Source organism: Acinonyx jubatus, chromosome A3 (assembly GCF_027475565.1).
Source record: "Acinonyx jubatus isolate Ajub_Pintada_27869175 chromosome A3, VMU_Ajub_asm_v1.0, whole genome shotgun sequence".
In the NCBI taxonomy this organism is placed as follows: Eukaryota; Metazoa; Chordata; class Mammalia; order Carnivora; family Felidae; genus Acinonyx; species Acinonyx jubatus.
In genome coordinates this window covers 121,959,509-121,980,987 of record NC_069388.1, presented here as the reverse complement: position 1 = coordinate 121,980,987, position 21,479 = coordinate 121,959,509, and the positions used below count along the sequence as shown (strand labels likewise).

The window sequence follows — 21,479 nt, the reverse complement described above, 5'->3', positions numbered from 1 at the left end:
GCGTGAGGTGATATCTGAGTGTGGTTTTGATTTGTATTTCCATGATGAGGAGTGACGTTGAGCATCTTTTCATGTGCCTGTTGGCCATCCGGATGTCTTCTTTAGAGAAGTGTCTATTCATGTTTTGTGCCCATTTCTTCCCTGGGTTATTTGTTTTTCGGGTGTGGAGTTTGGTGAGCTCTTTATAGATTTTGGATACTAGCCCTTTGTCCGATATGTCATTTGCAAATATCTTTTCCCATTCCGTTGGTTGCCTTTTAGTTTTGTTGGTTGTTTCCTTTGCTGTGCAGAAGCTTTTTATCTTCATAAGGTCCCAGTAGTTCATTTTTGCTTTTAATTCCCTTGCCTTTGGGGATGTGTCGAGTAAGAGATTGCTACGGCTGAGGTCAGAGAGGTCTTTTCCTGCTTTCTCCTCTAAGGTTTTGATGGTTTCCTGTCTCACATTCAGGTCCTTTATCCATTTTGAGTTTATTTTTGTGAATGGTGTGAGAAAGTGGTCTAGTTTCAACCTTCTGCATGTTGCTGTCCAGTTCTCCCAGCACCATTTGTTAAAGAGACTGTCTTTTTTCCATTGGATGTTCTTTCCTGCTTTGTCAAAGATGAGTTGGCCATACGTTTGTGGGTCTGGTTCTGGGGTTTCTATTCTATTCCATTGGTCTATGTGTCTGTTTTTGTGCCAATACCATGCTGTCTTGATGATTACAGCTTTGTAGTAGAGGCTAAAGTCTGGGATTGTGATGCCTCCTGCTTTGGTCTTCTTCTTCAAAATTACTTTGGCTATTCGGGGCCTTTTGTGGTTCCATATGAATTTTAGGATTGCTTGTTCTAGTTTCGAGAAGAATGCTGGTGCAATTTTGATTGGGATTGCATTGAATGTGTAGATAGCTTTGGGTAGTATTGACATTTTGACAATATTTATTCTTCCAATCCATGAGCAGGGAATGTCTTTCCATTTCTTTAAATCTTCTTCAATTACTTTCATAAGTTTTCTATAGTTTTCAGCATACAGATCCTTTACATCTTTGGTTAGATTTATTCCTAGGTATTTTATGTTTCTTGGTGCAATTGTGAATGGGATCAGTTTCTTTACTTGTCTTTCTGTTGCTTCATTGTTAGTGTATAAGAATGCAACTGATTTCTGTACATTGATTTTGTATCCTGCAACTTTGCTGAATTCATGTATCAGTTCTAGCAGACTTTTGGTGGAGTCTATCGGATTTTCCATGTATAATATCATGTCATCTTCAAAAAGCGAAAGCTTGACTTCATCTTTGCCAATTTTGATGCCTTTGATTTCCTTTTGTTGTCTGATTGCTGATGCTAGAACTTCCAGCACTATGTTAAACAACAGCGGCGAGAGTGGGCATCCCTGTCGTGTTCCTGATCTCAGGGAAAAAGCTCTCAGTTTTTCCCCGTTGAGGATGATGTTAGCTGTGGGCTTTTCATAAATGGCTTTTATGATCTTTAAGTATGTTCCTTCTATCCCGACTTTCTCAAGGGTTTTTATTAAGAAAGGGTGCTGGATTTTGTCAAAGGCCTTTTCTGCATCAATTGACAGGATCATATGGTTCTTCTCTTTTTTTTTCTTAATGTGATGTATCACGATTGATTTGTGAATGTTGAACCAGCCCTGCATCCCAGGAATGAATCCCACTTGGTCATGGTGAATAATTCTTTTTATATGCTGTTGAATTCGATTCGCTAGTATCTTATTGAGAATTTTTGCATCCATATTCATCAGGGATATTGGCCTGTAGTTCTCTTTTTTTACTGGGTCTCTGTCTGGTTTAGGAATCAAAGTAATACTGGCTTCATAGAATGAGTCTGGAAGTTTTCCTTCCCCTTCTATTTCTTGGAATAGCTTGAGAAGGATAGGTATTATCTCTGCTTTAAACGTCTGGTAGAACTCCCCTGGGAAGCCATCTGGTCGTGGACTCTTATTTGTTGGGAGATTTTTGATAACCGATTCAATTTCTTCGCTGGTTATGGGTCTGTTCAAGCTTTCTATTTCCTCCTGATTGAGTTTTGGAAGCGTGTGGGTGTTTAGGAATTTGTCCATTTCTTCCAGGTTGTCCAGTTTGTTGGCATATAATTTTTCATAGTATTCCCTGATAATTGCTTGTATCTCTGAGGAATTGGTTGTAATAATTCCATTTTCATTCATGATTTTATCTATTTGGGTCATCTCCCTTTTCTTTTTGAGAAGCCTGGCTAGAGGTTTATCAATTTTGTTTATTTTTTCAAAAAACCAACTCTTGGTTTCGTTGATCTGCTCTACAGTTTTTTTAGATTCTATATTGTTTATTTCTGCTCTGATCTTTATTATTTCTCTTCTTCTGCTGGGTTTAGGCTGTCTTTGCTGTTCTGATTCTATTTCCTTTAGGTGTGCTGTTAGATTTTGTATTTGGGATTTTTCTTGTTTCTTGAGATAGGCCTGGATTGCAATGTATTTTCCTCTCAGGACTGCCTTCGCTGCGTCCCAAAGCGTTTGGATTGTTGTATTTTCATTTTCATTTGTTTCCGTATATTTTTTAATTTCTTCTCTAATTGCCTGGTTGACCCACTCATTCTTTAGTAGGGTGTTCTTTAACCTCCATGCTTTTGCAGGTTTTCCAGACGTTTTCCTGTGGTTGATTTCAAGCTTCATAGCACTGTGGTCTGAAAGTATGCATGGTATGATTTCAATTCTTGTATACTTATGAAGGGCTGTTTTGTGACCCAGTATGTGATCTATCTTGGAGAATGTTCCATGTGCACTCGAGAAGAAAGTATATTCTGTTGCTTTGGGATGCAGAGTTCTAAATATATCTGTCAAGTCCATCTGATCCAATGTATCATTCAGGGCCCTTGTTTCTTTATTGACCGTGTGTCTAGATGATCTATCCATTTCTGTAAGTGGAGTGTTAAAGTCCCCTGCAATTACCACATTCTTATCAATAAGGTTGCTTATGTTTATGAGTAATTGTTTTATATATTTGGGGGCTCCGGTATTCGGCACATAGACGTTTATAACTGTTAGCTCTTCCTGATGGATAGACCCTGTAATTATTATATAATGCCCTTCTTCATCTCTTGTTACAGCCTTTAATTTAAAGTCTAGTTTGTCTGATGTAAGTATGGCTACTCCAGCTTTCTTTTGGCTTCCAGTAGCATGATAAATAGTTCTCCATCCCCTCACTCTCAATCTGAAGGTGTCCTCAGGTCTAAAATGAGTCTCTTGTAGACAGCAAATAGATGGGTCTTGTTTTTTTATCCATTCTGATACCCTATGTCTTTTGGTTGGCGCATTTAGTCCATTTACATTCAGTGTTATTATGGAAAGATATGGGTTTAGAGTCATTGTGATGTCCGTAGGTTTCATGCTTGTAGTGATGTCTCTGGTACTTTGTCTCACAGGATCCCCCTTAGGATCTCTTGTAGGGCTGGTTTAGTGGTGACAAATTCCTTCAGTTTTTGTTTGTTTGGGAAGACCTTTATCTCTCCTTCTATTCTAAATGACAGACTTGCTGGATTAAGGATTCTCGGCTGCATATTTTTTCTGTTTAGCACACTCGTGCCAATTCTTTCTGGCCTGCCAAGTTTCAGTAGAGAGATCAGTCACGAGTCTTATAGGTCTCCCTTTATATGTGAGGGCACGTTTACCCCTTGCTGCTTTCAGAATTTTCTCTTTATCCTTGTATTTTGCCAGTTTCACTATGATATGTCGTGCAGAAGATCGATTCAAGTTACGTCTGAAGGGAGTTCTCTGTGCCTCTTGGATTTCAATGCCTTTTTCCTTCCCAGATCCGGGAAGTTCTCAGCTATTATTTCTTCAAGCACACCTTCAGCACCTTTCCCTCTCTCTTCCTCCTCTGGAATACCAATTATGCATATGTTTCTCTTTAGTGCATCACTTAGTTCTCTAATTTTCCCCTCATACTCCTGGATTTTTTTATCTCTCTTTTTCTCAGCTTCTTCTTTTTCCATAATTTTATCTTCTAGTTCACCTATTCTCTCCTCTGCCTCTTCAATCCGAGCCGTAGTTGTTTCCATTTTATTTTGCAGTTTATTGATAGCATTAAAAAAAAAATTTTTTTTTTAACATTTATTTATTTTTGAGACAGAGAGAGACAGAGCATGAACGGGGGAGGGTCAGAGAGAGGGAGACACAGAATCTGAAACAGGCTCCAGGCTCTGAGCTGTCAGCACAGAGCCCGACGCGGGGCTCGAACTCACGGACCGCGAGATCATGACCTGAGCTGAAGTCGGCCGCTTAACCAACTGAGCCACCCAGGCACCCCATTGATAGCAGTTTTTAGCTCCTCCTGGCTGTTCCTTAATCCCTTGATCTCTGTAGCAAGAGATTCTCTGCTGTCCTTTATACTGTTTTCAAGCCCAGTAATTAATTTTATGACTATTATTCTAAATTCACTTTCTGTTATATTGTTGAAATCATTTTTGATCAGTTAATTAGCTGTTGTTATTTCCTGGACGTTTTTCTGAGGGGAATTCTTCCGTTTTGTCATTTTGGATAGTCCCTGGAGTGGTGCGGGACTGTGGGGCACTTCCCCTGTGCTGTCTTGAATAACTTGCGTTGGTGGGCGGGGCCGCAGTCAGACCTGATGTCTGCCCCCAGCCCACCGCTGGGGCCACAGTGAGACTGGTGTGTGCCTTCTCTTCCCCTCTCCTAGGGGCGGGATTCACTGTGGGGTGGCGTGGCCCATCTGGGCTACTTGCACACTTCCAGGCTTGTGGTGCTGGGAATCTGGCGTGTTAGCTGGGGTGGATGGGCAAGGTGCACAGGGGCGGGAGGGGCAGGCTCAGCTCGCTTTTCCTTCGGAGATCCGCTTCCGGAGGGGCCCTGCAGCACCAAGAGGGAGTCAGATCCGCCGGAGGGATGGATCCACAGAAGCACAGCGTTGGGTGTTTGCGCAATGCAAGCAAGTTCCCTGGCAGGAACTGGTTCCCTTTGGGATTTTGGCTGGGGGATGGGCGAGGGAGATGGCGCTGGCGAGCGCCTTTGTTCCCCGCCAAGCTGAGCTCTGTCGTCCAGGGCTCAACAACTCTCCCTCCCGTTGTCCTCCAGCCTTCCCGCTTTCTGAGCAGAGCTGTTAACTTATGACCTCCCAGATGCTAAGTCCCACTTGCTGTCGGAACACACTCCGTCCGGCCCCTCCACTTTTGCAAGCCAGACTCGGGGGCTCTGCTTGGCCGGCGGGCCGCCCCTCCGCCCCGGCTCCCTCCTGCCAGTCCGTGTAGCGCGCACCGCCCCTCTGCCCCGGCTCCCTCTGCCAGTCCGTGGAGCGTGCACTGCCTCGCCGCCCTTCCTACCCTCTTCCCTGGGCCTCTCGTCTTCGTTTGGCTCCAGAGACTCCGTTCTGCTAGTCTTCTGGCGGTTTTCTGGGTTATTTAGGCAGGCGTAGGTGGAATCTAAGTGATCAGCAGGACGCGCAGTGAGCCCATCGTCTCCTACACTGCCATCTTCCCAGGATCCTCTTTTTTTACTCTTAAAAACTGAGAATAAACTGAAGGTTGATGTGGGGTGGGAGGGAGGGGAAAGTGGGTGATGGGCATTGAGGAGGGCACTTGTTGGGATGAGCACTGGGTGTGGTATGGAAACCAAGTTGATAAATTTCATATTAAAAACAATAAAAATAAAATGCATATGTAATACACAACATAATATACATAATATAAATGCACTGAAGAAAAACAAAAAGCCCAGCCACTAAAGTACTAAGCGTGGTTGTTATCAATAGTTTGAGTGATTTTATTTCTTTCCACAAAGCTTTTTATATTTATCAAATTCTCTTTAAAATCTGAAAAAGTTGGGGTGCCTGGGTGGCTCAGTTGGTTAAGCAGCCGACTTCAGCTCAGGTCATGATCTCGCGGTCCGTGAGTTCGAGCCCCGCGTCGGGCTCTGTGCTGACAGCTCAGAACCTGGAGCCTGTTTCAGATTCTGTGTCTCCCTCTCTCTGACCCTCCCCTGTTCATGTTCTCTCTCTGTCTCAAAAATAAATAAACGTTAAAAAAAAATAAAAAAATAAATAAATAAATAAATAAAATCTGAAAAAGTTATAGAAGTATCTGTATAAAGACTCCTCATCCACATTTTTAAACTTACCTGTAATAATAAAAATAAGCAGCTTAGGCCTGTTGGCTCTCTGCTCATTGAAGAGGTTAGTCCAGGGCCCACATTTTAGAACCTGGGTTTCAACTCCACAACATAAAATGAATTCTTCATGCACAGGAACTTCCTCCTTGATACTGGAGTCCATTTCTAAATGAGAGGAGAAAAACAATAAAATGAGTTGCTAAAATGTAAAACCTTGGGCCAAAGACAATATTCAAGAATTTTTTTAAAAAGGCAAATTTCAATAAACACAAGCATATACGGTAGGTATATGACCAGTCATCTATTCTGGATTATAGGATCACACACACACAAAATTAAAACAAACCACAAGAGTAAGGAGAAACAGGGAGACACATCTTCAGTGAAGTGAAAGACTTCACAGGAGTATGAATCAGGATCAGATTAGCCAGATATCCTGCTAAATATCCTATAACACCTAGGATAACACTCACAACAAAAAAATTATCTAGCCCAAAAGTCAACAGCGCCAAGATTGAAAAGCCAAACCAAACCAAACAAAACCCTACTCTAATACTAGGTGCCTATAGAGTACAGTTTGTCCAGCATTTGGTTGGCTGCAATGTGTTTCTTCTTTCTCTAGCTCTCTATTCTGGCAGCAGCAGCAATGTAGCAAGAGTCCCAGATAATACCTCAGACCAGGTGGCTGCTCCCTGCACCCTCTCCTCAGCTCACATGCACACTGAAGAGCCAGCCACCTGACCTCTGTCACACACAGTAGGCTGGATGTGCCTTGCCCAATAGAGCTCTGGGTTGCTTAAAAAAAAAGGAAGCTTCTTCAACTCCCCATTCCAGCAGTAACCAAAGCAGTGTCCCAACTTCCTCTGTACCTGCCTATCAGCCTCAACTCACTTGGAGTTGCTCCTGTGGCCCTTTCATGCAGGCACCACACGCTCCAGACCTCACACCTACACCAGCACCCTGGTTCACTCTGCACACCCTCCCACCAGTCTTGGTTCACGTCCTGACATGGCAACTGTGGATCAGCTTTGGCGCAGGCAACCACCAACTTTCTCTACCACACACTGGGCTGCAACCACACCTTTTCAATAAGATCTAAACCCACGTTCCCAGTTTGTCTCTTCTTGGGTACTTTCTCTCATCCCTAGGGGATCTTTAGAGTTTTCTTTATACAGTAACTTTATACTTTCTCTTCTTCTACAGCTTAATAATTCCTTATATTAAATTAACCATGTGAGTTACTGTGTGGCTTCTATCTCTTGAATGGATCTAGATTGATACATCCTGCATTGTCTATCCAGATTTTTTTTTTCAAATCTTTCCCATCTTAGACGTAGCTCAAATCCTACCTCCTACTTGAGGTCTTCCCTGAACTCCTCAAATAAACTCTAAACTCACAGCACCTTTCTTTAACATAAGTCAACAGTGGTAAAGGTAACCAGGTAAACTTCACCTGGTAATCTATGCACTTGTTATTCATGTCATGCCATACTCTCATAGCACAACAGTCAACAAACTCACTACCGGCACCACCCAAACCTCCCCAGATTGACAGCCACCTTAGGTTAAGGTAAGGATTGGACACAGGAAGGAAGAAAACATTAACATACACCCCAATCTCCATGTGTAACCCAAAGTCTAAAACTTTCCCAAATAAAACGACTCAGAAAATAAAAAAATTATTACTCAAAAAGTGGGGACTCCTCTTCATTCAAAATAAATTGACTAAATAAACGAAAGTATCATCTCACATTTTCTTAAGTATCGATCTTTAGTTCACTAATACATGTCACTGTACTCCAATCTCTGAAACTGTCACAAAACAGAGTATATTTATAAAGCTCTTATGACATTTATAAAATGTTGGAAACAATGAGATTTAACTGTTCTATACTACATTAAATTAGAGCACCATCCAAGAAGACACTGGATAAACCGCATACTTGCACTAGAAGAGAATCCAAAGTTATTAACTATATTCTATTCATAAATACTTAACTTCAAGCAAATGACATGTTGGGAGTTTGATTAGCCACAAAATTAATGAGAATTCAAATAGATAAGAAACTCAAACACAGTCTATAAAATCTGGAAAACAAAAAATTAATTACACCTCTAAAATACCTCAAATAAAATACAACTAAGAGAGCTGGAGTAAACCTATGTATTACAGAGCATCTTTTTTTTTTTTTTTAATTTTTTAATGTTTTTATTTATTTAAAAAAATTTTTTTTAATCTTTATTTTTGAGAGAGAGATAGAGAGACAGAATGTGAGCAGGGGAGGGGCAGAGACAGAGGGAGACACAAAATCTGAAGCAGGCTCCAGGCTCTGAGCTGTCAGCACAGAGCCCGACGCGGGGCTTGAACTCACAGTCCGCGAAGATCATGACCTGAGCTGAAGTCGGACGCTCAACCGACTGAGCCACCCAGGCGCCCCAACAGAGCATCTTTTAATTTTACTTACACTTATGTTTCTGATTCCCACATAGCCAAAAATAATAATAATAATAATAGTAATAATAAAAAATAAATAAATAAATGAAAAGCAAAGGAAACCCTAACAGTAAGAAATTTCAAGTTCTTCCTTACCTAAGAATCCAAGGTGATTTGGTCTGCAAACAAGTGTCCAATTAAGAAGGGACAATGTGTTCTAAGTATATAATAGTAGAGGCTGATGGCCCTACCTACAAACACAGCCTATAAGCAATCTTAAATGAAATCAGTTTTGATAACTAGCAATACTTAGGGTGGATAAAAACCAAGTGTGAATACAATTTGTGTAACTTAGGTAAGCTTTACTTACCTAAATATAGGTGTTCATCTGTTTTTATTAATGGGTTTAATTTTATTTAGAAAAAAAATTTTCCAATTAAATCTTACACAAACCTAGACAATATATAAAACAGAAAAGCAGCATTTGATCAGTATAAATTTTACAGTTCAAATTTATAATATTTATTTATTATAAAGTCAGCCGGTGAGACAGTGAGGCTACATTAATGAACAAAAATATTTGCAAGTGGAGTTATAAATGAGTCTCATTTAGCTTTAGCATCCTAATCCAAACAACATTCGCATTTCATTTTGGCTACTCAATAAGAATTCTGCTTTATTCATGCATGTAATAACTGCAAATGATAGAAGTATTTTTAAAAAACTTTCGTCATACAAAACAAAACACAATAAGGTATCACCTCACACCTGTCAAAATGGCTAAAATTAACAACACAGAAAACAAAAGATGTTGGTGAGGATGCAGAGAAAGAAGAACCCTCTTACAATCTTGGTGGGAATACAAACTGGTACATCTACTCTGGAAACAGTATGGAGGTTCCTCAAAAAATTTAAAGTAGAGGGGTGCCTGGGTGGCTCAGTGGGTTGAGCGTCCGACTTTGGCTCACGTCATGATCTCATGGTTTGTGAGTTCAAGCCCCACAGCAGGCTCCGTGCTGACAGCTCCTGGAGCCTGCTTCGGATTCTGTGTCTTCCTCTCTCTTTCCCTCTCCCCTGCTCTCACTCTGTCTCTCTCTCTCAAAAATGAATAAAAGTTAAAAAAAAAAATTAAAAGTAGAACTACCCTATGATCTAGCAATCGTATTACTAGGCATTTACCCAAAGGATACAAAATACTGATTTGAAGGGGCACATCCGCCCCGATGTTTATAGCTCCATTATCAATAATAGCCAAATAATGGAAAGAGCCCAAATGTCCATCAGCTGATGAATGGATAAAGAAGTTGTGCTATATGTATATAATGGAATATTACTTAGCTATAAAAAAGAATGAAATCTTGCCATTTCCAATGACATGGATGGAGCTATAGGATATGCTAAGCAAAATAAGAGAAAGACAAATACTATGATTTCACTCATATGTGGAATTTAGAAAATGAAACAGATGGCAGGGAAAAAGAGGCAAATCATAAAACAGACTCTTAACTATAGAGAATAAACTGAGAGTTGGAGGGAGTTGGGTGGGGGATGGGCCAAATGAGAGATGGGTATCAAGGAGGGCACTTGTTGTGATGAGCACAACCAAATATGTGTTGCAATGTCCAGATAGTCTTCAATTAAAGTACACTAACTTTGAAACAGAGGTAGTAAGATGATTTTCTTTCAGAGTTAAAACACTAGGGCTGTGTTAATGTCCCACAACTACACAGAGCAGAGCATATACTTTGCATGTACCTGAGCCCTGACTGACAGTTAATTAATGATGTTTCTGGGCACTAGTACTAAAATTACTTGTAGAATATTTAGTGACTAAACAAGTGAAAATTGAATTTTTTAAGTCCCAGTGATGAGATGTAAAATTTGTAATTGTTTTCAAAACACAACATAAGAAGTACAAATATGTACAAAAACAGCAGCAGAAGCTTTATTTAAAGTTCTGTTAAGTTTTTAGTTACTCTATTAATGAACGTTAACATACTGGAGAACTCTATGAATCTGGTGAGTCTGGGGGTTGTTTTAAATTTAGTTTAAAACGTACATTAGAATTAAGTTCAATCCCATGTTAGCAAGGAAAGCCTTGCTTGTGTTGAAACCATATGAAAAGCTAGAGAAAAAACAGTACTGGAAAAAAAAATCTGTTAGAAAAATCAGTAACCAATAAAAGAACTGCTCAAGAATGTGTAATAAAAGAGGAAATAGAGAATATAATTAATATAAATATAAGAAGAAAGCAGAGAAGTAATACAGACCAAGTGTAACAAATAAATAAAAAAAAAAAACCAGTAAAACTACTTAAGCCCAAATATAACAGTAATAAATTAAATGTAAATAGACCAATTACACTAATTAGATAAAGGCAAAGATGATCAGATTGGATAAAAATAAAACAAGTAATTGTGTGCTACTTATAAATAATACACATTAAGAATAAGGATACATAATGTATAAAAGTAAAAGGATGGAAACAATAAACCATGGAAACACTAATCAAAGAAGAGATGGTATAGTTATACTGAAGTCAGATTTAAAAAGTAAACTTTAAAGTAAGAAGCACATGAGACATAAACAGGAACATTTCAAAAAGTCAATCCACCAGGAGACCATAACAATTCTAAATAAGTATCTACATAATATTTTAGCCTCCAGAGATAAATTAAAAATTAGCAAATGTAAAGGGAGAAATAGATTGGACCACAATCATGGTAGAGGATTCTGACATACCTCAATATCTGAAATAATAAACAAAGAAAAAAGCCAATAAAAATATAGAAAACTTGAATTACATAATATTTATATTAACATAATTAACACAATCAGCATGTGTAGAATTCTGTGCCACATAATTGCAAAATGCACATTCTTTTCAAGTGCACATGAACATTTACCAAAACTGACCATATACTGAGCCATACAGCAAGTCTCAATAAATTTCCAAAAAAATGAAATAATAGAGTATGTTCTCTAACCACAGTGGAAATTAGATAAAAATAACAAAAATAATAAGAAAATCCCCCAATTTTTGGAAATTAAGCAATAAATGTCCAAATAACTGATGAGTAGGGGAAGAATTCACAATGTAATTGAAAACTAAGTAATAATAAAATAAATAATGAAAATAAGAAATTTCAATGTATGGGATGCAGATAAAGGTATGACTGCAGGAGAATTTAAAGTGTTAAAATGCTTTCTAAAATATTAGGGAAAAAGAGCTGGACATTAAAGATGTAACTATTTATCTTAAGGAGTTAGGAAAACTAAATGAATCCAAATAAAGAAAAATAGAAAAAAGAAAATAATAAAGAATAGAAGTTAATGGAATAGGAAAAAAGTTTACATTTGAGAGGATTAACAAAGCCAAAAGTTTAGCCTTTCAAAAGAGTTATAAATAAATACGCCCCTGAGAAGACTCATAAAGAAAAAGGGCACAAATAACCAATAACCTTTTGGCTTTGTTAATCCTCTCAAATGTAAACTTTTTTCCTATTCCATTAACTTCTATTCTTTATTATTTTCTTTTTTCTATTTTTCTTTATTTGGATTCATTTAGTTTTCCTAACTCCTTAAGATAAATAGGAAAAGAGGCTATCATTCTAGGTTCTATGGACATTAAAAATATAATGGAGTTATATCATCAAAATGATAAAGAATATCATGAAGAATTTTATGCCAATACATTTGATATGGGCAAATTCCAATACAGACAAACACAAAAAAGCTAGAAGACTCTTAATAGTCCAATAGCTAGTAAAGACACTGAGTCCATAATTCCTGGGCCAGATGAGAGTCAATGCTTAGGGAAGAAATAACACCAATCTAACAGAGTTGCCCAGAAAACAGAAAAAGAGAGATCACGTCCTAACTCATTTTATGAGCCCAGCGTATCTTGGTATCAATACCTGACATTATAAGAAAGAAAAGTTACAGGCCAACCTTGCTCATGAACATAGATGCAAAAACTCTATTCAAAATATTAGCAGACCAAATCCAGTGATTCATACCATGGCCATACATGACAATCAGATTGTGTATATATCAGAAATGTGAGGCTGTTTAAACATTCAAAATTTAGTCAATTTACTGCATTAACAGAATAAAGGAGAAAAGGCATATAACCATCTCAACCAATACAGAAAATACACTTGATAAAATCCAATAAAGAATCATGAAAAAACTCTTTAGAAAAAAAGGGATCTTCCTTGATGAAATATAAGTATCTATAAAAGAAGCCTACAGCAAACATTTTATTAAGGGTGCAATGCTGAAAACCAACCCTACCCCCACCTCTGACCTGAAAGTTTGAGATCAAGACAAATCTGCTATCAACACTTCTATTCTGTGTTGTACTTGAGGTCCTAGCCAATACAATAAGACACAGAAAAGAAATAAAAGTATGTGAATTGGATAAAAAGAAAGCAAGCTGTCATTATTCACAGACAAGATCGTATATATTTTATGAGTGTTCCAGTTACTCTTGCTACATAACATATTACCCCAAAATTTAGTGGCTTAAAGCAACCATTTTATTATATTCATGGATTCTTTGGGTCAGGAATTGACAAATGGCACAGCAGAAGAATAGCCTATCTCTAATCCATAATGTTGGGGACCTTTGCTGAGAAGACTCAACAGCCGGGTGTGTGATATGTACACTGGGGGCAGGAGATGCCATCTGGAAGTATCTCTATTTACATGTCTGATGACAGATGCTGCTGTCAGATAGGTTTTGGCCAGGAACACCTGCACTGGACAACTCTATGTGGTCTTTCCACATGGACTATTTTGGGCTTGTTCAGAACACAATGGTTGAGTTTCAACAGCAATTGTCTCAAGAGGACCAAATTAAAACAGTAACCTTTTAAGACCTAGCCTCACAAGTCACATGGCATCAGTGGCATGTTAGCCACAGCCCACCCATATTCAAAGAGAGGAAAAATGAACCTCTCTCAAAATGAAGCATGTCAAAGTCGTTGCAAGAAGAATATGCAGTATGGGAGTTATTGTGGCCAACTTTGGAAAACACAACCTACCAAAATAAGTTAAACAAAGATACATAAATTTCAGTTCTGCAGAACTTTTCAAGTTACACTATTAAGAATTTTTGAGCCTTTAAGAGAGGGACAGAATATACATACAACCTTCTAAAAGCTGATTTGACCAGTTTTGTCAATGGTGATCGTATTAACTTTTCCCTTTAACGTCTCACTCTCTTTTTCTGAACAGTTTGGGAAAGTGTTGAAGGCACAGGAAGTCTGATGGTTTTTAAAATGGGGAAGGATTTGATTAATGTAGTTCTTTTAAAAAGACTGTGAAAGACGGAAGAAAAAAAAAAACCAGAAGAATACACTAAAGCTTGGATACTATCAAAATAACCTAAGCAGGAAATGAGGGTGGGAATAAGGGAGTTGGATGAGAGACTAGAGTCTTAGTAATGATTCTGTATGACAAGCCAGGGAAGGGTGAGTGCAAAGATGACTTAGATTCTGACGCTAAAGATGAGGAGAATGAAAGCACTAGTCCACACAAAGGGGAAATACTGGGGAAAGGAAGTTAGTTGGAGGAAAGGAAGCTGATTCAGTTACGAACACAGCAAGTTTCAAGAAAATAAGCGACAATACCAGAAGAAAGTGGGACCCACAGAGCTAAAGCTCCAGAAAGGTCACAGTAGAGAGATGATTTGCCCAGCTCCTTTTTTTTTTTTTCTTTTCAATATATGAAATTTATTGTCAAATTGGTTTCCATACAACACCCAGTGCTCATCCCAAAAGGTGCCCTCCTCAATACCCATCACCCACCCTCCCCTCCCTCCCACCCAGCTCCTTCTTAAAGAGCTCCTTTGTCTTGGCTTCTATGATACCTCCCCATCCTCACTGAGAACCTTTTCCTCCTCCATTGCCTGTACCCAAAGCTTCTGCCCCAGGCCCTCATCCCTTTGAGTGCTAACTACTGAGCATTTTCATCTGGGTGCCTCACTGATGCACCAAACTTTTATAAGTGTCAAAAATTAAAATCATCTTGTTTCAAAAATAAACTCTACAGATCCCATCCTAGATCCTGACTTTGTTGTTATAGAGAGTACCATTATTCACCCAGTCACCTAACTCAAAAGAATCTTTGACAGCTCCTGCTGCAATTTTGGGGGAGGGGAATTTCCCTAAGCAAGAAGAAAAAAAAAAGCCAGCTAAAAAATGAAAAGGAACAATTAGAAACAGGCATGAACTAAGAAGATATGTAAAGTCATATAAGCCACAGGGGAATGTTTCCAGAAAGTTAGGAGCTGGTAATGAATTTTTAAAAACATACAAATGCCAAAGAGCAAAAGAAGTGAGGCAATAGTAAGAACTCACATTTTAAGAGTACTTTCTATAAACCAGGCACGGTGCTAAACACTTTATACATATTGTCATCACTTAACCCTCACAACAAATCTTACGAGATGGGTACTACTGTTTCCTCCCTCTACCCCAACAAAACATATGAGAAGAAAATTGACTGAAAGATACTAAGGAATTTGCATAAGGTCACACAACCCGTAAAGTGGACTGTGGTAGAGTCAGAATTTGAACCCAGATGTCTGAATGACTCAAGAGATCATGTTCTTTGTTTGAGAAATTTTACATACACACACAGAATTTCATTTGAATGTATAAATGAGATATAATATATACTGGTAGTTTTAAAAAATGTTCAATTACTTTTTAATCTTTTATATGCCTCATTTCTACCTCTCCTTTTCACGTCCATGCATATTACTCCTAAACTCAAGTTACTAACTCAGTATAAGGTCTTCCATATCTTTCTATAATCACATACACATATACATAAACATTTATATGAATTTTGATAAATATGAATTGTCAGTATTTGGTAAGTAGGAGCATATTATACACACTCCGATGTATTTTACTTTCATAATAACACATAAAAATCCTGCTAAGTCAGAGTGTAACTCTAATTCATTATTTTCAATGGTTCTATAATATGGATACACTATAATTCATGTGACCATTTCCCTGCTGACAGGCGCTCCACTGACTCCCAGTATTTTGAGACAATGTTGCCATAAGTACTCTTAAATCCCCATGTTCTTACATATATCCATATACACCAGTTCTTTTGTTTCTAATGGCCAGATTCCCAAGTGTGGAATTCCTGGGTTGAATTTTAATAGGTGTTGCCAGATGGCTTTCCAAAAGGGTGTAAGAATCACATTTCATCCAGCAATCTAGGAAGGTATCTTTCCCTCTATAATCCTATCATCAGTAAGAGTTACCATTATTTTTAATTCTTTTAAGTCTTCGGGTATAAAACATCGCACTCTTTAGTTTGCATTTCTCTGGCTGCTAGTGCATTTGAACATCTTCTCATGTTTGCTGGGCTTTGGACTTTGTTTTCTATGGATTGTCTATTCATATTCTTTGCCAACATTCCAAATGGGTTATCTTTTTATTACTGTCTTGCAAGAGAATTTTGTATATTGCTGACCCTTGGCCCTTTTCTGGATTCCTATATTTTACATATAGCTTCTTAGATGTTTATTTTCATTTTTGTTATTCTAGTTTTTACATTTAAAGTGTTAATCCACCTGTATAAGTATCTGCTTTGTTTTCTTTAAGATAATACCATTTAATAAAGAAGACATCTTTTCCTCCACTGAATTAAAATACAATTTTTTCACATAATAAATTTTGATATTTACCGGGACAGAGTTTCTTAACTACAGAAATACAAAGCACCGTATAGTCAAACTTCAGAAAGGGAAAAAAATCTTTAAAGGAGCCACAGAGAAATGACAATAGTATGTATAAGGGAACAGTAATTAGAATGTCAGGTTTCTCATTAGATATCAGGGAGGCCAGGAAAATGTGGCACAACATTTTTCAAGTGCTGAAGGAAAAAGACTATCAACTACAAATCCCGTATCAAGAAAAACGACCTCTCAAGAATGAAGGGGAGATAAAGATATTCTCAAATGAAGAAAAACTAAAGGAATTTGTCCCTTACAGACCTATCCTTAGGAAATTCTCCAAACAGAAAGAAGTAAGTGAATAAGGTTTAACTTCAGAGGAGGACGAACAATGGAATGATTAAAAGCAATGGCGAATATAAGGGACTATCCTTCTCCTTATGAAGCTCTTAAATCATATTGGATGCTTGAACCAAAAGTTCATAGCATTATTTGATGTGGTGCTCAATGTATATAGAGGAAATAGGACAATTACATATGAAATGTGGAAAGGGTAGGGGCGCCTGGATGACTCAGTCAGTTAAGCGGCCGGCTTCAGCTCAGGTCACGATCTCACAGTTTGAGCCCTGATTTGGGCTCTGTGCTGACAGCTCAGAGTCTGGAGCCTGCTTCAGATTCTGTGTGTGTCTCTCTCTCCACCCCTCTACTGCTCATGCGCACACTCTCTCTTTCTCTCTCAAAAGTAAACATTAAACAAATTTTTAAAATTGGAAGTACAGAAAAATGAATGGAATAAAGAGCAGTTTTTTGAAAAAGATCAATAAAATCAATAAAACTTCACTAAGATGAAAAGAGAGAAGACACAAATTACTAATATTAGGAATGAAATAGGGGTTTATCACTAAAGACTCTAGAGTACCTGTGGGTTGATAAAAGACAAAACCGGACAAAGACAGCACAAAAAAAGAAAGAAAACTATATACCAATGCCTGTCATATCTATACCTTAATAAAATATTAGCAAAAAGAATCCAGCAATGTATAAAAATTATTATATGCTATGATCAAGTGGGATCTATTTCAGGTACACTTAACATTAAGAAATCAATGTAATCCTCCATATCAAGATGGTGAAGAAGAAAAATCATATATAAATTAACTAAATACACACCATGTGACCTAGCACAATTGCATTCTTGGGCATTTATCCCAGAGAAATAAAAACATGTTCACACAAAACCTTCAAACAAAGGTTCATACTAGTCGTAACTGTAATAGTTCACAACTGGATACCACCCATATGTCTTTCAACAAGTGAATGGTTAAACAAACTATGGTAAATCATACCATGGAATACTATTCAGCAATAAAAAGAAACAAACTATTGATACACTCGACAACTTGAATGGATCTCAAAGGAATTAATGCGAAGTAATCTCAAAAAGTTATACACTGTATGGTTGTGTTTATACTACATTCTTGAAACAGACAAAATTAAAGAGTTGGAGGACAGACTAGTGGTTTCCAGGGGTTAAGGACTGAGGTAGGATGAGAAGGTTGTGGCTATAAAGAAAATGGTGGTTATATGAAGCTATATACACACGCAAATGAGTGCTTATGGAATGGGGGAAATCTCAATAAATTCTGTAGATATATTAATGTCAATTTTCTGGTTTAAAAAATTATACTATAGTTATACAAGATGCTACCATTGGGGAACATTAGTTGAATGGCAGATGGGGACCTCCTTATACATTTTTTTTGCAACTTCCTGTCAATATATAATTTATGTCAGGATAAGAAAGTTTTTGAAACTACACATGTATTTATTTAATTGCAATTGGTATAAGTGGAATTAAAGAGAAAAACCAGGAATCTTACCACACAGTCACATGTAAGCTTCAAAACATACAGCTGCAAGTCAACACATAATAGGTGCATAAACAGAACCTTTTTTAGTCTGCTTACTATTAAATTTATATTCATTTCATCTTTCTCCAAATAACATATTAGAGAAGTCATCATTTTCTATATTGACTTGATGATAATCTCACCAGTCGCAACAAAACCACCTTCTTTGTAATTCTTTTCATTTGTGCAGTACATTCTCGTCCTCTCTTCTGACTTTAACAATGCCTGCATGACAGGACGTACAACTGATGTTATGTTATTTGTCCAAGGTTATGGGGCTTTTAAATGGCAAAATCAATTCTATAGTCTTCTGACTCCTATTCCAGTATTTTCCAGTCACATAGCACTCTGAAATTTTATGTAGTACTATTGAATCTGAATAAATAGCACAGTATTGTAGGAGAAAGTCAGAGAAGGAATGGGCATGATGCACATTATACCAAAATCCTGCAGGCGTTCACCTTTAGGTGGAAAAATTGGGGATGGGGGAAACCAAAAGAGACTTTCCTATTTATCATTTTAGAAAGAAGCTTAAAAAAAAAAAAACTTCATGAATAAGATTTCAGAGATTTCCCCTAAGTTTTCTGGGTTTCTTTTTGTTATATCTATCTCTTTCATCACAGGGATTTGCTCTTAGAACAAAAGTGGCTAAGAACTACGGGTTCAGATATAGACTATGAACTCTTCCAGTGTTTGGCATACAAGACACAAAGCAGGTGCTCTGTTACTACTTGTGAGAGGAGAAATGAATTTGTGAATCAAAGAATACATGTCTCATCTTGCCTTGTGTGAAAAAATAAAAAAACTCAAGGGTAAGAATTTACAGTTAAGGCCTTAGGGTGAAGAGTGACTATAAAGCAGTGTGAGCACAAGATGCCTGCTGCAAAGAACATCTAGAGAGCTGTGAAGTGGGTGTGGGTATGGGTGTGTCATTCGGTAACAGTGGATGATTATGGAGTGTTTATTGTGTGTAAAACACTGTTGTAAGTGCCACAAGAATTATCTTGTTTGATAAAACAATCTTAACAAATGGATACCAATGTATCCCATTTTACAGATGAGAAAAATTGAGGCACAGACTCCTTCTTTAAAATACCATGATGCAGGGCAAGCAGTTGAGGCAACTGAAAGCCCCAACGGCTTCCCCAACATGCTACATTCTAAGTTCAAAGGAAGGAGCTCGGTTCTGACGTTGGTGCCACAGAAAAATACTTGAGCAACTAAGGCTGAACATCAAACATGTGGTAGGGAAGTGTCAAGTTCAGAGACTGGCCCACGAGTCAATACTCAAGGGTACCTGGTGTAACAAATTTGGAAAAGGATGGGGGGGAGGAGGCTGATCTGACGGAGAAAACTGAGGTCAAACCAAAACAGCCTTTAATGACCCCGCCGATGGATAAGTGGGATGCTCGAGGGAAGACAGTGACTAGTCCAGGGCTAGTTAGAGGCTTAGAACTCTTAGAATTTCTTAGAGGTGCAAGAACTCTGATCTTTGTGCAGTCTCCGACCCAGACTGGCCCCTGCTAGTCACTTCTTCCCGGCCAACTGCCCAATGTCCAAGCCCCTACTCCCAAAAGGGCCGCCATTAAACGTCCCGCAGGCAGGCTGCAGTTAGTACAAATGGCTCCTTACCGCGCCCATAGGAGCGACTGCTGGGACAGCATCAGAGTGGATCCGAACCTCGAGCGGTCGCAGCAGTTATTTACGCCCTGCGGGCCGTCTGGCCCAGGGCAACACAGGCTCTACGAGAAACCACACAGAGGGAGGTCTCTGGCTCCCCTGTGCCCGCTTGCCTGTCGGTTCTCGAGCAAAGTCGTCCCCCCGGGTCAATGCCTCACCTGTCGGCCTAGAAAACAGCGGGCTCTATCGCAATGCTGCTGCTTAGGCGGCACTCGGAGCGGAAGTCCCGTCTACCCTTACGTCATAGCGCGGCGCCGGGCACCACTGCGGAGAGGCGGTCCTTTGAAGATGCGCGACGTTCTCAGGTTTGCGAGGCTCTTGAGTGTGGGTTGGGGCCTGTGTTCCCTGTTCAGCGAGAGCGTCGAGAGGGTGTAGCTGTTCTGGACCTTTGTCTTCCTTTTCATTTGAATGTTATCCTCCTCTTATTTCAGTCAATCTCGTTTGCTTCTTCCCTTACCGCGTTGTCCTCCCTTCCTCCGTTAATGGTTTCGTCTCTTTCTTTCCCTTACCCATATACATAGGAAAGTTGATTCTCAGTGGACCTTGTTTGTTAGCATTAAGAGGGCCAGCCTCTGCTACTCCACACTTTAGAAAAATTTGGAAAATGTCGATTCCGGAGATATTTCGAACTTAACGTACCCAAGCTCCGTGAAGACAGTTACACTGATCTTGTGAACTGTTGCATTCTCAGTACCCAGCGCATAGTAGCTGATCCGTGTTCATCTGTCCAAAAATGCAGCAGTGAATGTGACGTCGTTTTGTAGCCAGGGAGGGAAGCAGACAAGTAGGCTGGCAAACCAGTAATCTTACCCACAGTTAGGAAAGAAGCTTTGATTCTTTTGTATTCAACATTTCAGTGATAGGACCACCATCCAATGGGTTGTTAGCAGTGGACTGGTACCTCTTATTCATTACCATTTTTCAGTTTTACTTCCTTAATAACAGTTAATGAGCTTAGAAAAAGCCTCTCACTTCCTAATAGGTTTTTTTTTATGAATTAACTCATTTTTAGTCCTCCCAACAGCCCAATGAGGTCAGTATTAACATGTGACCATAGAATCTGGCAACACAAACACACAAACTAAATGAGTGATTACATTGCAATGGCATTACATGATATGTTCAAGGTATTTTTTCTCATCAGTAATGCACAACTCAGTGTGTGCATTTCAATGAACATGATTAACTAATGCAGCCTTTCTTTGAATCCTTGTGAATACATTTGTGGTGCTTTGCTCAAGTGATTTATGTCTCTGATTTCATTAAATAAGCCTATGCCAGAAAACCTAACCAAGAGAGTTCAATCACTTAAAAACAAAAATCTCTTTCCAGACTGATGGCCACTCTATGATTATCTCCATTTTTATCTGCACGATAAAGTAAAGCACAGAAAATTAACTTGTCCAACCTCACTTGGCAGAGCTGGATTCTACAACTCTATATGGTACATCATGCTTGGATGAGTTCCCACTCCCTCTGCTATTGTTGAAGCACTTACTCTTCTATGCCTGATTACTTGAAGCAGCCTCATTGTTTTCCACGTCTTCTTGCTGTTTCTGGAATGCTCATGCTGTCTTCATGAAAGCTTTCATTTGTTTTGTGCACACTCTTCCCTCTGTCCAGTATGCTCTTCTTCCTCCATTCCCTAATCCCTCC

At 38.7% G+C, this 21,479-nt stretch overlaps 1 protein-coding gene across 3 annotated transcripts in view; it reads right to left on the bottom strand.

Annotated features, from left to right (window-relative positions):
- LDAH (lipid droplet associated hydrolase) overlaps nucleotides 1-20,115 on the bottom strand; it is a 110,668-nt gene extending 90,553 nt beyond the window's left edge. For 2 of the 3 annotated variants that reach the window (XM_015074055.3, XM_053201185.1), the window contains exons 1-2: nucleotides 19,776-19,915; nucleotides 6,104-6,259 (exon numbers count right to left, since the gene is read on the bottom strand). In XM_015074055.3, coding sequence (XP_014929541.1) covers nucleotides 6,104-6,257 — 154 coding nt within the window. In that variant the 5' untranslated portion in view covers nucleotides 6,258-6,259; nucleotides 19,776-19,915. Of the gene's footprint in view, nucleotides 1-6,103; nucleotides 6,260-19,775; nucleotides 19,916-19,981 lie in introns of those variants that run through there. The other variant, XM_015073990.3, reaches the window with a different exon arrangement.
- Nucleotides 20,116-21,479: the final 1,364 nt, after the last annotated feature.